Genomic DNA, 13,914 nt, shown 5'->3' with positions numbered 1-13,914 from the left:
TGAAAGGTAACAACATAAATCAATTAGAGTTGTTTCAGAAGAGCCCATGAGCAATGTATAACTGAGATCCTCATTGAGCAGAAAGCGTGACACCTTGCGAATTGTAAAGCCATAGGGAGGCATGGTTTAGGGTGCGGCCTCACACGTGTTACAGGAACAAACAATACTCAAAGCGCCTCCCAGATTAAGAGGAAACCCCCAGTCTAAAAGGTAGGGTGGTGGGACAAGGGAAAACACTATAATCAAACCGTAGCAAACAGAAAAGCCAACAGAAGTGTACATGGGCCACAAAGGCACATATGTAGATTTTCTGTATATCTATGGGAAAGTGGTTAATAAGTTAGAAGTCAAATACAGAAACGTCCCAATCTCCCTAAAGTTGGGTTAATGCCCATCAGTGAGGACCATTTTGAATCTCATGAAAGAAGGGAATCCAATCCTATGCAATCCATATGCCGAATACATTTTGTTTTTAAACTTACAGAGGAACATACCTTGAAGGTGATGCAACCTGTATGGGTTAGACAAGCTACCAAGATGGGGAAAGGCTGGGTACTAGATTGAAATGTTTGTAGCAGACTACAGGGTTCAGAGGAGAGCAGTAAAAAAAGCAACACAAAATACAAACAAAGAAAAAAAGGGATGCAAGAAATAGAGAAAAGGAAAGAAAGCAAGAAATAAAATCTCACTGTTGCATAGGAATGGAGCAACAGATCTCCCAGAAGTGAACGTCTCGGCTTCAACCCAGAACAATTTTAAGTAGTAATTACATTTATTTCAATATTTATTACATGAAAATACAACATTTATTTTAACCAGCTTTGTACCTACTCATATATGCCATTTTGATTATTTTAGATTTACCCTAAAAATATAGTACTCTGGCAAGTTGTCAAATATAGGTCACACATTATGATAGTTTGTAGAGACCAGCATACCAAAAGAGTGGATTCAGGGCACAACTGTTGCAGTAGGAACAACATCTACTTTGCATTACCGTTTGAGGCAATCTGGCATAAAAAAGTTGGACCATGGAATGTCGCGTGTACCCTTAGAATTAATCAAATAGAGCCTCCTACAAGATCCTCAAGATTAAGCTTTGACACTTGTTATTACAATGCCCATAAGCATATTTATTCAGACACATTTATTTGTATCTAGCCATGTAAATATATATATTTAAGTAGATATAGTTATAAATATGTGTGTGTGTGTGTGCACGCGCACATATGTAGTAGCTTTACAATTAAGGTTTGAACAATTGTTGGAAAGATGTTATTCAGAGTGTCAGGCCGTTAATATATACTTTGCAAATGCTTTTATTTCCCTTTAAGACAGGCGTTTATGTGTGACGAGAAGGAAGGTTAAGGCATGCACTTACTGGCAATTTAATGCGGAGTAAATATGGCAGGAAAAGGAGGTACCAGTTTTGACAAGCCAATCCCTAGCTGCCTCACAATATTCAGATTGTACTATGCTATTTAGTTAACTGCTCTACGTTTTTTTCATCTTAATAAAAAAAGTATTTGGCTATTCCTTGTTGCAATATATTAGAAAAATACTCTTTTCAAGCTAATTACAAGCCCTGCACTGGAGTGATAGACAATGGTAAACTAGCAAACTTGTTAAGTGTTAATCACTTGAGCTACCCGAAGCCTAATTTGTAACCATCTGCAACCACAAGTAGGCATGCATTGCTCCACGAGAAAAGCGGGGGTATGGAAATCTTAAAGTACTGGAAAGGTATTGTTTTGCCACATAATGTAGAAGTACCACTAGAGTTGAACAATGTAGAGCTTTCTAGATTCCCAGGGCTATTGGCTATGTGTGAGATGACCATCTTGCCCTGTGTTTTTCCCTTTGGAATTTGGGTTTTGTAGTTTGTAGCTTTTTGCCATTGCAAATTAAGGAAAAGTGCTAGAATTCCCAGCAAAAACAGGACTTCATCGCCTTCTCGCGCATGGAAACTTGAGAACTCCGGACATCGTGGTTCTGCTGAACTGTGGGTTTGTGTGTGTCTTTAGCTACAGATGACTCTGCAACCATGTTATATGCAAGGTAAAGCCAACTCAAATAAAGACAATGGCTGTCCATTCATTGTTTAATGCTTTATAAAAAAAAAGAAACAATTGGTTGGGCAATCGCATGTTTTTCATCGAAGGACTGCAAATAGGAATGCAGGTAATGATATGAAAATATATTGAAGCAAAGCATTTGTGTTTAATCATCTAGTTTGCCCACCAATTCAACAGACAGCCATCTCGGATTTATTATTATATTATTTAATGTATTCGTATCAAAATTGAGGGGGAAAATCTATTGTTAAGTACTGACTCGTGTGTTATCCTTTCTGATCCACATACTGCGGGTGGTTTTGTCAGGACCTTTCACTAGGGGATTTCAAATTGAGAAGTAGTTCAGAATTCCGGGGTTTGGTCACAGCCACTGGATGAGCAGATGTGGTACTAACTGACAGAGGCCTCACACTGTGGTTTAGTTAAGGAGTGCTAGAAAAAGGTGCGAGCACCTTGGGCGTTTTGTAAGACAGCCAATTTGTAATAATTGTTGTAATAATGGTTGCCCTAGAGGAAAAGTGGGAGGGGGAGGGAGCAATAAATACCTAGGATCCTAAAAAAAGCAAGACATGTTCTAACTAGAGCCCAGGGAACCAATGAATGAAGATCTCCATATTAAGAAATAATGAATGATCGGAGAAGCAATGGTGGGTGCCTCATGTGTAGTAGTTTGGCTAATCAGTACTGGTTATCTCCCTATACATAACTTGTAGCAATAGTGCGACATATACTGCTGGAAAAGGAACTTGGCCGTAGCCATTTACAAAAGTGAGACCAAAGGATTCACAATTCTCCTTTTGAGGATAGATTTAGAGTGTGTCAAGTATTAAATGCATCTGTCGTGGTATTTATGGCTCTGTTACAAATCTCAAACAAAGGTTGTCTTTTTAAAGCAAAGCGGCTAGTTGTCGCTGTACTGATGGAGTGGATGCGCACTATATTTGGAACACATGCCACTAGTTTACTGTGAGAATCAAAGCCTTCAAAGATCTCCTGTCAGTCACAATAATCCTGGAGCACATCTCACACATATAATATTAAAAGGTTCAGTGAAACATTCAACTGAGGTCGCTAGAAAGACGGGCAGTCCCATCTCCTGATTTATACGGAATTCTGTCATTACCTTGGTAGCAGAGAAAGAATAGAGTACTATCTTGTGTGTAGAGCTCTTCTTGTGAGCGTGGTAGTTCAAATAACATTTCTACGCAAGATCTGAATATGCGCGAATGTTTATCTTCTTTATGAAAAGTGCATTAGTTTGATTGTGAAATACAATTTATGGCAAAATACCACTTCCATACAGCTTTTGTGGTTGCATTGTCTAGCTTGTTGCAGATTGCTTGCTTAACAAATACATTGACACTATCAGGACAATATTAGTGTTGAGCCATACATTTACTATCACGTTGCTCATCATTCGATGTCAAAATTAAGTTGTTACACGTTATTTAGAAAAGCAATGCACAGCTCAACGTCCCTTTGAAGGGTTTTTCAAACAAAAATATCTACTTTGAGAACTGTCGGAACAGCTTAATTATAAACTTGTTTCCCATGTAAAAATGCACTGAAACCTTTAAGGTAGTAAGTAAAACCTGTTTTCTAGAAGAAATGATGATGGACTTTAGCATTATTCTCTGCTAACTAATGGATACAAAAAGGACTGCAATACTGAGTCATAGTACATGTTTTAACTAGCACAACGTGTTTCTGCAGTTAAACACAACATCTGTATGCAGACAAAAAATACTGCTAATCTGGATTTATTCCACTGTGTCCCCTCCAGGTGTGATTTTATAAGTTCCCAAACTACTCGATTATGGCTTCTGTTCATTGGTGTAAAACGACATTGGGGTTTTGAAAAAAATCCACCATTGTTCGCAGCACAGATGTCAAGCTTTTTAACTGCCAAAAACATTGTATTATCTGATCCTGTACAAGACATTCTCTTCTGTTAGAGATTAAGAATACAAAAGTCAACGTCGCAGAGAATCTCGGATAAGCAATCGGCATACAGTGGTCTTGGGATCAATCCTTAATGTTCAGCTCTTTGCTGGGTGAGCAGAAATCAAAGTACAAGGATGATTCTTGAAAGCTCCAGGCAAGTGTGAGCCTTGACTTGTAGAGAAGCAGACAGGAAAAGTTAGTGATTATCTGTGGTCACCCAGCTGCTTTGTGTTTTCCGCCACAGCACTTACACATGATGCCGCAGTGGTAGCAAGCCCGCAGGGGCAAGTAACAACACATACAGGGGGCGATAAAGGACAAGGCAAAAAGAGCCATCCATCGGAGGCAAAACTTTTCATCACTCGTATCACACGAGCATGGGTCGGTATAGTCTCCTTCAGGGTCAGACATGCAGTGATAAAGCATACTGTCTGCACACCACATGCAGCTAACTCGACGTATGCATTTTCTGATAGGATCTGGTGCATCTTGGCATTTTCCTCTGGAGTTTTCTTCATGAATAAACATGTCCCTGCAGTATATGCATCTTGATCTCTCCCCATCTTTGCCCCGTCCTGTCTTTGATCTTGCTGGTTGAGCATTTATCACACTACCTTTCAATCCATCAGCACAACGGCCAAAATTCGAGCTGTCTATGTACTGGTAATTGTATTCAGGTTTTGACGCTTCACTTTTGGCAAAACGTACATAGGAGTCCATTCCCTCTGTGTCAATGTACTTCTGATGGATTGGGGCATGTCTGTAATCCTCATAACCTTTCATCCAGCATTTATCCCGCGGGTTAATACGCACAATTTCTTCATCGTCATCTGGAAAACTGACATGCCGAGGTGATCTAGGAAGAGACTGGGGAAAAAGTAAACAATCAGTCGTATGAATTTCACATTTGCAACAAATTTTATAACAATTTTCAAAATAACATTTAAGTGGAATTACGATATGAAATACAAATGAAAGAAAACCTCTAAGAAAGTCAAAAGCTTAGCAAGTTAAAAAAGAAAAAAAAACTCTAAGGGAGGTAGTTCTATATAAAGCGCAAATGGTCAATTACATGGAGGCACGTACTTTTGTACTACAAAGTGCAAAATAAGCATGTAAAAATGGGCAACAAAAAAAATACACATTTACACCTTTTTGTACTTTTTATGGCACAGTGTAACTTTTTTTTCTGCAAACCAAAAGGTACAGTGACAAGCAGCTTTTGGCCCTAGCCTTGCAATACTTTTTTATATGTCAGCCTTCAAACACTAACATACGCTGAACAGAGAACCCATTTTTGAACAGATCCATACTTGCAAGTGCTAGATCGATGATATTATCCAGCTTTGGAATGGTGATGAGCAAACAATTATTGATTTGATTTAGCTATTGCAACCATGACATTCAGTTAACAAAGCAGAATGATAAACAGGGGAGTTAAAAAGAAAAAAAAGAAAACAGCGGCTATCCCAAAAAATGGATTAGCCAGTCCCACAAAAGAAAACTATTTATACTGAGAGAAGCACGGTTTGAGCCCAGACCAAAACACAATATAGCAAGAATTACTGGTGTTACGAAGGATCATCTCAATTATCGAGAATCAACTTAAGTATTGCATTAAAAAAAGGGCCCATTAATAAATCTGTGCCACCATGATTTGGGCTCCCCTTTATTCTCTTTGAAAAGTCTGAAAATCTGAGGGATTGCTATTGTCAATTTACATGTCAATTCAGGGATAGAGCAGACAGATGACTTTGGAATCTTCTCCCAGTAGTTGGACACTATACACGTGTAATGGGCTCTGCATGTGAATTCACACCAAAACAATACCGATTTTGATAAGCATTGGAAGAACTTGGACATTGTGACACCACTATAATTGTCAGACAGCATTTTCCATTTATTTCATTGCAGCCTTTGTGGTTTCAAATACATGGAACAAACGTCAAGCAAGATACCCACTCGAACTGTGGAGCACTACGATTAGGAGAAAGAATATGAGAACACCCTGTGTGCAACTCTATTTGGAATATGGGCACACTGAAAATTATTTTAAATGGGGGATGTTTTACTTAGCACATCCAAATAGATGGTAAAAAATATATTTGGTAGGAATATTGATTACAAAGAACAGAACATGGATATTTAGGTTTCGATCCCATGAGATTGATCTGAATACAATTTCTTGAAGAACTATTGTTAGGTAAGATTTTTATCTTTATGATAAATCTTCCTGACACCTGTGTCAACCCCAGAACATTTGTGATTATTTTACCTTGTCCCTAGGTGAGCGGGAATCTTTTCCCGCTCTTGCCTAGTGTTTTACTCTTTTTTTTTAATGTGTGACCTTTTTATGTCTTTCCATAGTGTGTGATTGAAGTTATAGTTTCCTATAACTTTGGAGTGACTGTAACATACTCTGGCAGCACACAGCATTTTAAATGCAGTGGCTTCCTTTTATTTCTCGGTTAAACTACTGTTCTCAAGACGTAAAGTGGGATTCACATCCCCTTTACATTAATTTAAGAGATCCAGCACACCCCACCTTTCTTACTTACCTGGTACATTTGTGTGACAATTGCAAGTTTACTTGAAAGGCTGGTGGCAGTGGTTTTACCTTGGTGGCTTTTTAGTTGTATTACTCGCAGGCTGTTAAATCAGTCTCGGTAATGCACAGGAGGTCCACCATTCTACTAGAATGGTGAGCTCCCTTTTCGCCATTTCTCATTTGCTTGTTGTTCCTGAGGTCTTCCCCTGCCATTCAAGGCAGGAATGACCTCAGTGGAAATTGTGTCTTTGTCAGGAATACTTTGTTTTCCACGCAGAGGCTCCAGAGCGTCTGAGAAGGAAGGGAGCGAGGTAGGAGTCCAAAACTCTGCAGCCCCATGTTCTTCACCTTGCCTGAAAGGAACTAAGTCCCAGTGGGTGGCTGCCTGTCCTGATTGGACAGCAAGACCACCCCCTTTCTGTAAACTGCAGGGAGAGATTGGAGAAGTTGTGCTGTAGTTCCTGATAAATACTCTGAACCTGGCAGCTGCTGAAAAGTCGACCACTGGATCTGAAACTGAAGAGGAAGATGAAGCAAAGACGTTGTCTAGCGATTTCCAGCAACCGAACAGCCTGTGTAACCGGAGCCTGATGCAACACTTCATTCCAATCGACCTGGGGGCCCCGAATGAGACAGCTCGTATCCAGAAGCTGGTGAGATCAACTAGTCTTAGGAAGACCTGCATTTTGAGCCATCCCACAATGTGCTGCGGCCTTGCTAGGCTACAAACCGCCAATATACTGGGACCCGAAGCCTGAGTGCGGTGCATGGTCTTCTGAAGTCCAAACCCATCCGAAACTTTGGTGGACCCCTGCTGGATCTCCAGAAACGATTTGAATCCCTGATGTCCCCTCATCACAGTGCAGGACCGAGAGATCCTACGAGCGATATTCATTCTTCATCTGGCTGCTGTAAAAAGGTGCCAAATTCACAGAGCCATGACAATCTGTGAAGAAACATTTGCTGGAAGCCTCCTCGGGCGACTGCTGCTGCAAGTGCCCATCCAGTGTCCAGTTCTTTCGTCTCCAGACCAAGAATCCAGAGACCGGGTTCTGTGCTGCTGCATCCTGAAGGCATCCCCTCAGAAGCTCTTCTTTTCTCCTAAAGTACTGTGATGTGCATCTTGTGAGGTTGAGTGGGTGGGAGTTTGCCCATACCACTTGCCCAGGCCTAATGCTGTAACACATATAGGGAGCCTTCTGTGAAGTCCCTGAACACTAACTCTGAAAGTGAATACTTACTTGTTTAAGAAGATCTCCTATGGAACTTCAACTTTCCTGCAACTGATCCCTGTCTCAATCTGGCTACAGCTGGCACCTAGAGCACCTAGGTCCCTCTTCTTCCCCTGAAAGAACACATGCAATAGACTAGGGAAGGACTGGATATGAAAGGGATTCTGCCTTGAAACTATAATAAGGGTAAAAGTACTTGCTAAAGAAGTTAGTGTGGTAACGGTATCTCTGTGAAAGAAGTTAAAGTGTCCTTAAGTTTATGCTTACTTTTCAGTTGCATTCTGCTCCTTTAAAAAGTGTATAAGTTGCTTTATTAACTTAGAATGGTGTTCCCACCTTCTTCTAAAAAGTAATAAGTATTGATACTGTTTTATTATTCTTAATTGGATGAGTGTAAAAGCTTACCAATAGGCTTTACCTGCCTTGAATAACATTGTGTAATTCTTAAAGTATAACATTGGGGTTGGTTTTCCTTGTTCTGCTTTATACAGATCTAAAACAGTCTTAAGGTTTATACCTACTTTTCAGTAGCTTGAGGCTCATTAAAAAATTATACAGGCCTTACTCACCTTGATTAGCTACTGCTCTTCTAAACTTCTAACCCTGGGTTGGTTGTGCTTCCCTTAATTGCGTTGGTGCTATTCTAAAATAGTTCCACAAAGTTCTTACTTACCTTAGAAGAACAAGTTACTTGCCCATGGTAAAGTTCTTTCGACTGGATGTTCCTTCCACGTATTCCTCATGTTATGATATCTCCATATCCAGCTTTAGCTGCTTCGGAAATATTTTCCAGCAGGCGTGCGCTACATGTCACGTGTACGTGCAGGCGGCTCCAGCTTCCCAGCCATTGCAGCTGCCCACTGGAATGCCCTACCATCGCACAATAGGGGAATTGATTCCCACTTAGCGTTCCGCAAAGCTAACAAAACAACGCTATTTGTCTAAACTGCTTCGTTCAACTCCCAAGTTAGCGCTACCCTGTACAATACTGTAACCTAACGTGGTCAACCCAACTGTTCTGTGTAACCTGCTAATATGCTGTAACCAAGTAACCACTGCCTCCTATGTAATTTTGCTTCAGTGCTAGTCGGATAGCCCTCAGCTCCAAAAGACTGACGTGTAGTTTTGATTCCGATGGAGACCAACGACCGCTGATTGTCAGATTGTTGGTGTGAGCTCCCCACCCCGTGAGCGAGGCATCCGCCACTACAATTATCTCTGCCCATGGTTGCCAAAAAGGTTCTCCCTTAAAAAAAAAAATCCTGGAAGGTCCACCACAGAAGATCTTGTGCTACTCTGTTTGGAACCTAAAGGAGGTCTGACATTTTGCCTGAGAATTGTGACCATTGAATCCTGAGAGCCCATTGGAGGGATTTCATTTTCAGACAAGCCTCTGGCACCAGGAAAATGCAGGATGCCATGAAGCCTAGCAACCTCAGAAAATTGAAGCCGGAGGATTCTGGCATTTTGGAATTTGCTTACCATCTGCAGAATGTCTTTAGCCCTCACCTCAGGTGGCGTGGATTTTCCCAAGGATGCGTCCAGGATAACCCAGATGAGTTGGATCCTTTGAGATGGTATCGTGTGGGACTTCTTGAAGATGAGGGAGAAGTCCAGTCTGTGGAGGTAGTGGCAGGTTATGCTGAGATGTTGCAAGGCCTGCTCGGGATAGCGAGCCCTGATCAGCTAATCGTCTAGGTAGGGGTAGACTTGAATCCCCCCCCTCTCTTGAGACTCGCTGCCACTACCACCATCAACTTGGTGAAAACCCTCAGGGCGGAGGTCAGCCCAAAAAGCAGAACTCGAAATTGATAAGGAGAACCACCAACGGCGAACCTCAGGTACTTTCTGTGCTTGTGATGGATTGGTACATGAAAGTAAGCATCCTGAAACTCCAATGATACCATCCATTCCTGAAGCTGGAGGGCCTGAAGGATCTGAGAAAGTGTGACCATCTTGAACTTGTCCTTCCTGAGGAACTTGTTCAAGTCCAAGATGGGTCTCAATCCTCGGTCCTTCTTGGGGATTAGGAAGAAAGGGGAGTGCCAACCCTTGTTCCTCTCCGCACAGGTACTGGTTCTATAGCACCTTTCTCTAGCAGGGTCAACATTTCCTGCCTAAGGAGCGGATCTGGAACTCTGATGATCTGGAGGCCTTTTTAGAAAGGGGAGGGAGTAAGCCTGGGCTACTGTTTCCAGTGCCCATGCATCTAAAGTAATACTCGGCCATTCTTTGAGATACTGTGAGAGCCTTCCTCCCACTGGGGTCTTGTGGAGGAAGACCTCAGAGAGGTTTTGGGGCGGCTGAGGGTAAAGCAGCACCTGTCTGGGCGATCATAGCATCTCCTCCCCATCCACCACGCTGTAATCGTTTCTGACTTCTTTGATTCAACAGTCCTCTCCCTCTTCCAACTGAGGAGTAATAGTGAAAGGACCTGGCCCTCCAAGGTGTACAAGTGGGGCGAGTAGGTGGCTGTCTGATTGCTGCGGCAAGGGTTTTGGCTGCTCCTTTGTAGGTCTGCAGCTTGCTGCCAAATAAGTGAGTGCCGTCAAAGGGCATGTTAAAAACTCTGGATTGTACATCTGGTGCAGAACCCAACTTTCTCAACCAGGCAAATCTTTGCGTTGCCGTGCTAGCTGCCATAGCTCTGCTGATGCTGTCCGCAGAGTCAAGACCAGTTTGGAGGGATTCGCACATCGCATCTTTCCCATCCTTGACAATATTCAAAAAGCTGTCTCTTTCTTACCCCTCAGGGATGTGTTCAGCCACCATTGCTATACAATCCCATAATGTGAAAGTGAACCTGGCCAGTGCACAAGTGGCATTTGCTGACTTAAGGGCCATACTCCCTGCAGAGAAAATCTTTCTAGCCCAAGAGTCATAATGCTTATCATCTCTGTCTGGGGGGTGGGGAGGGATTGGTTGGGTATGCTTGTTGCCTCGATGTACATGTGTCAGCCTGAACTACCAAGTTCTCAGGAGTTGGGGGTTTTGTCAAATAGTATGGGTCACTGCTTGATGCATGGTACTTGCTGGGTAGTTTCCTGGTCACATCTGGAAGTAACACAGGGGCCTCCCAGTTAGCATTAACTATTTTTTGCAAAGCCACATGGAATGGTAGAATAGGGTCCTCCTGGGGTCCTTCGTCTAAGATATCGGCTAGGTCATCCTGCTCAAATAATGGTGCAGGCCTACTCCATCCCAGATGACAATGCATTACTTACCGTAAAAGCATTTCTGATGGTTGTATCTGCTTAGATTCACATGCTGTGCATAGTTCCGACATCCAGTGGTCACTGCGGAGTATTGCATTTTGTTTTTCGTAGTCGAAAAGGGACGTCGACAAGGCGTGTCTGAAATACTATCCCTATATTGACGTGCGTTGTACCCACAATCCCTCACGCGTCGAGGTCCCTCTCTTTGTATTTTTCTGCCCTGAGGGAGCCTTCTAGACGTGAGTGAGTACAGAAAAGAGATATAAAAGGAAGTCTATGTTCCTTCCATCCGAGCGGGGAGGAAGGGTGGGCGCATGTGAATCTAAGCAGATACAACCATCAGAAATGCTTTTACGGTAAGTAATGCATTGTCTTATGATGTTTGTTAATCTGCTTAGAATCACATGCTGTGCATAGACTAGCGAGCAGTACCCGGAGTTGGCGGTGGGTTATGAGAAGGAACAGTAGAGAAAAGATGTCTTAATACTGCCTGTCCCACCTGGGAGTCAGATCTCGAGTGTGCATCTAGACAGTAGTGTTTTGTAAAGATGTGCACAGAACTCCAGGTAGCCGCTTTGCAGATGGACTCAAGGGGAACATTTGCAATGAATGCTATGGACGCCCCCGTGCCTCGAGTAGAGTGTGCTCTTGGCTTAAAGGGCAGTTCTCTCTTAGCAAGAGTATAGCAGAGAGTGATGCATTGAACAATCCATCTAGAAATAGTGGACTTTGAAACTGCATCCCCTTCTCTTCCTGCTGCCACCGAGACGAAGAACTGATTAGTCTTCCTCAGTGGTCTGGTTCTTTCCATGTAGAACATGACCGCTCTGCGCACATCTAGTGTGTGCAGAGTTTTTTCTCCCAAGTTGGAAGGATTTTGAAAGAACGTTGGCAGTTCTATAGACTGGTTTACGTGGAATTTCGAGATTAATTTCGGAGCAAACCTTGGGTGCGTGCGTAGAACCACCTTATCTCTGTGAACTGTAACGAAGGGGTCTAGAACAGAAAGAGCCTGTAGTTCACTTACTCTCCTGATGGAGGTGATAGCTATTAGAAAAGCAGTCTTAAGAGTGAGGTGTTTAAGAGATGCTTTGTGCATGGGTTCGAATGGTGAGCCCATGAGTCTGGTAAGTACCACGTTAAGGTCCCATCCGGGAGTTGGGTCAGCTATCGGGGGGTGTATTCTCTTTACTCCCTCCATGAAGGCCTTTATAACAGGGATCTTCCACCACGACACTTTGAGTTGGGAAGTGGTGTATGCAGAAAGTGCCGCTAGGTGGACTTTAATGGAATTGAACACTAGACCTGAATCCAATAAGTGGGTCAGGTATAGAACAATATGTGTGGGAGAGCAGTCAATCGGGTTGATGCTTTTTCCTCTGCACCAGATGACAAATCTCTTCCACTTACTAGAATAGCAGTGGCGAGTGTTAGGTTTTCTGGCTTCCCTGAGGATGTCCATGCATCTCTGCGGGAGCTGTAGATGTCCGAATTCTATGATCTCAGGAGCCAAGCTGCTAAGTTCATGTTCTGGGGGCATGGATGCAGAGTCCTGCCCTTGTCTTGTGACAGCATGTTGTAAGGGCAGGGGAGTTTCACTGGGGGAGATAGAGACATCTCCATCAAGTGAGCGAACCATGGCTGTCGGGCCCACATTGGGGCCACCAGTATCATGGTCACTTGTTCCTGGTGCATCTTGTGCACCACCTTGTTGAGAAGGGGAGTCGGGGGAAAAGCGTAAACAAATTTCCCTGACCATTGCATCGACAGACCGTTCCCCTTGGATTGGTTCTGGGGGTACCTGGAGGCGTAACTTTGGCATTGTGAGTTCTCCAGGGTTGCGAACAGGTCTATTTCTGGGAATCCCCATTGTGTGAAGACGTCGAAGACGATGTCTTCGTGCAGTCGCCATTCGTACTCTTCGGGCAGGGGGAAATCTCTGCTGAGTTTGTCTGCCAGCAGATTGAGTTCCCCTGGTACATGTTGTGACAGTAGGAACATGTTTTGTTTGAGAGCCCACTTCCATATATTTTGGGCCAGTTTGGACAGTCCTGGAGAGTGGGTGCCCCCCTGCTTGTTGATGTAGTACATGGCTGTGGTGCTGTCTGTAAGGACCAACACAGTCTTGCCTTGTAGGTGTTCCTGGAAGGCTTTTAGCGCCTTGAACACAGCTAGTAGCTCCAGTAGATTTATGTGTTTGGATGCTATGTTCGGAGTCCACACTCCGTGAGCAGTCTGATGGGATAGGTGAGCCCCCCATCCTGTGAGGGATGCGTCTGTGGTTAGAGTGGCTTCCGCCACGGGTGTGGCAAAGGGTTTCCCTCTTTCCAGGTTTTCCTTTGTCCACCACCGTAGCGAGAGAACCAAGGCCTGCGAGACCACCACTAGATCGTCCCATAGTCCGCTGGCCTGACACCACTGGCTGTTGAGCCACTTTTGCATAGGGCGCATGCGCAGGCGCGCGTGAAGTACCAAATAAATACACAACGCCATCATGCCTAGCAAGCGCATTGCTTTGCGTACCGTCACCTCTCGACCGGTCACATATTGAGGGATCTGAAACATCATGTTTTGGACCCTCTCGTTGGAGGGGAAGACGAGGCCGTCCTTTGTTTGAATTAGAGCCCCTAGGAATTGTTTGATTTGGCTGGGGTCTAGGCTGGACTTCTTTTCGTTGATGGAGAAGCCCAACTGGAACAAAAGGTCTACAGGCTTTTGGGTATTGGAGAAGCATGTTTCGTAAGAATCCCCTGTTAGGAGCCAGTCGTCGAGGTAAGGGTAAACTGGGATGGACAACCTGCGCAGGTGGGCCGCTGCCACTGCCAGTACCTTCGTGAATACCCTTGGTGCTGATGCTATGCCGAAGGGTAGCACTCTGAACTGGTAGTGTTTGCCCTCTA

At 43.6% G+C, this 13,914-nt stretch overlaps 1 protein-coding gene across 2 annotated transcripts in view; it reads right to left on the bottom strand.

Annotated features, from left to right (window-relative positions):
- Window positions 1-3,292: 3,292 nt before the first annotated feature.
- Window positions 3,293-13,914, bottom strand: part of SPRED2 (sprouty related EVH1 domain containing 2) — a 392,302-nt gene continuing 381,680 nt past the window's right edge. Inside the window, exon 6 of one of the 2 annotated variants that reach the window (XM_069608158.1) lies at window positions 3,293-4,886. In XM_069608158.1, coding sequence (XP_069464259.1) covers window positions 4,233-4,886 — 654 coding nt within the window. In that variant the 3' untranslated portion in view covers window positions 3,293-4,232. The remainder of the gene's footprint in view (window positions 4,887-13,914) is intronic. The other variant, XM_069608159.1, reaches the window with a different exon arrangement.

Source organism: Ambystoma mexicanum, chromosome 4q (genome assembly GCF_040938575.1).
Source record: "Ambystoma mexicanum isolate Mex_15411 chromosome 4q, UKY_AmexF1_1, whole genome shotgun sequence".
Taxonomy (NCBI): Eukaryota; Metazoa; Chordata; class Amphibia; order Caudata; family Ambystomatidae; genus Ambystoma; species Ambystoma mexicanum.
The sequence above is the reverse complement of the archived record's forward strand: the minus strand, read 5'-3'. Positions and strand labels throughout refer to the sequence as shown.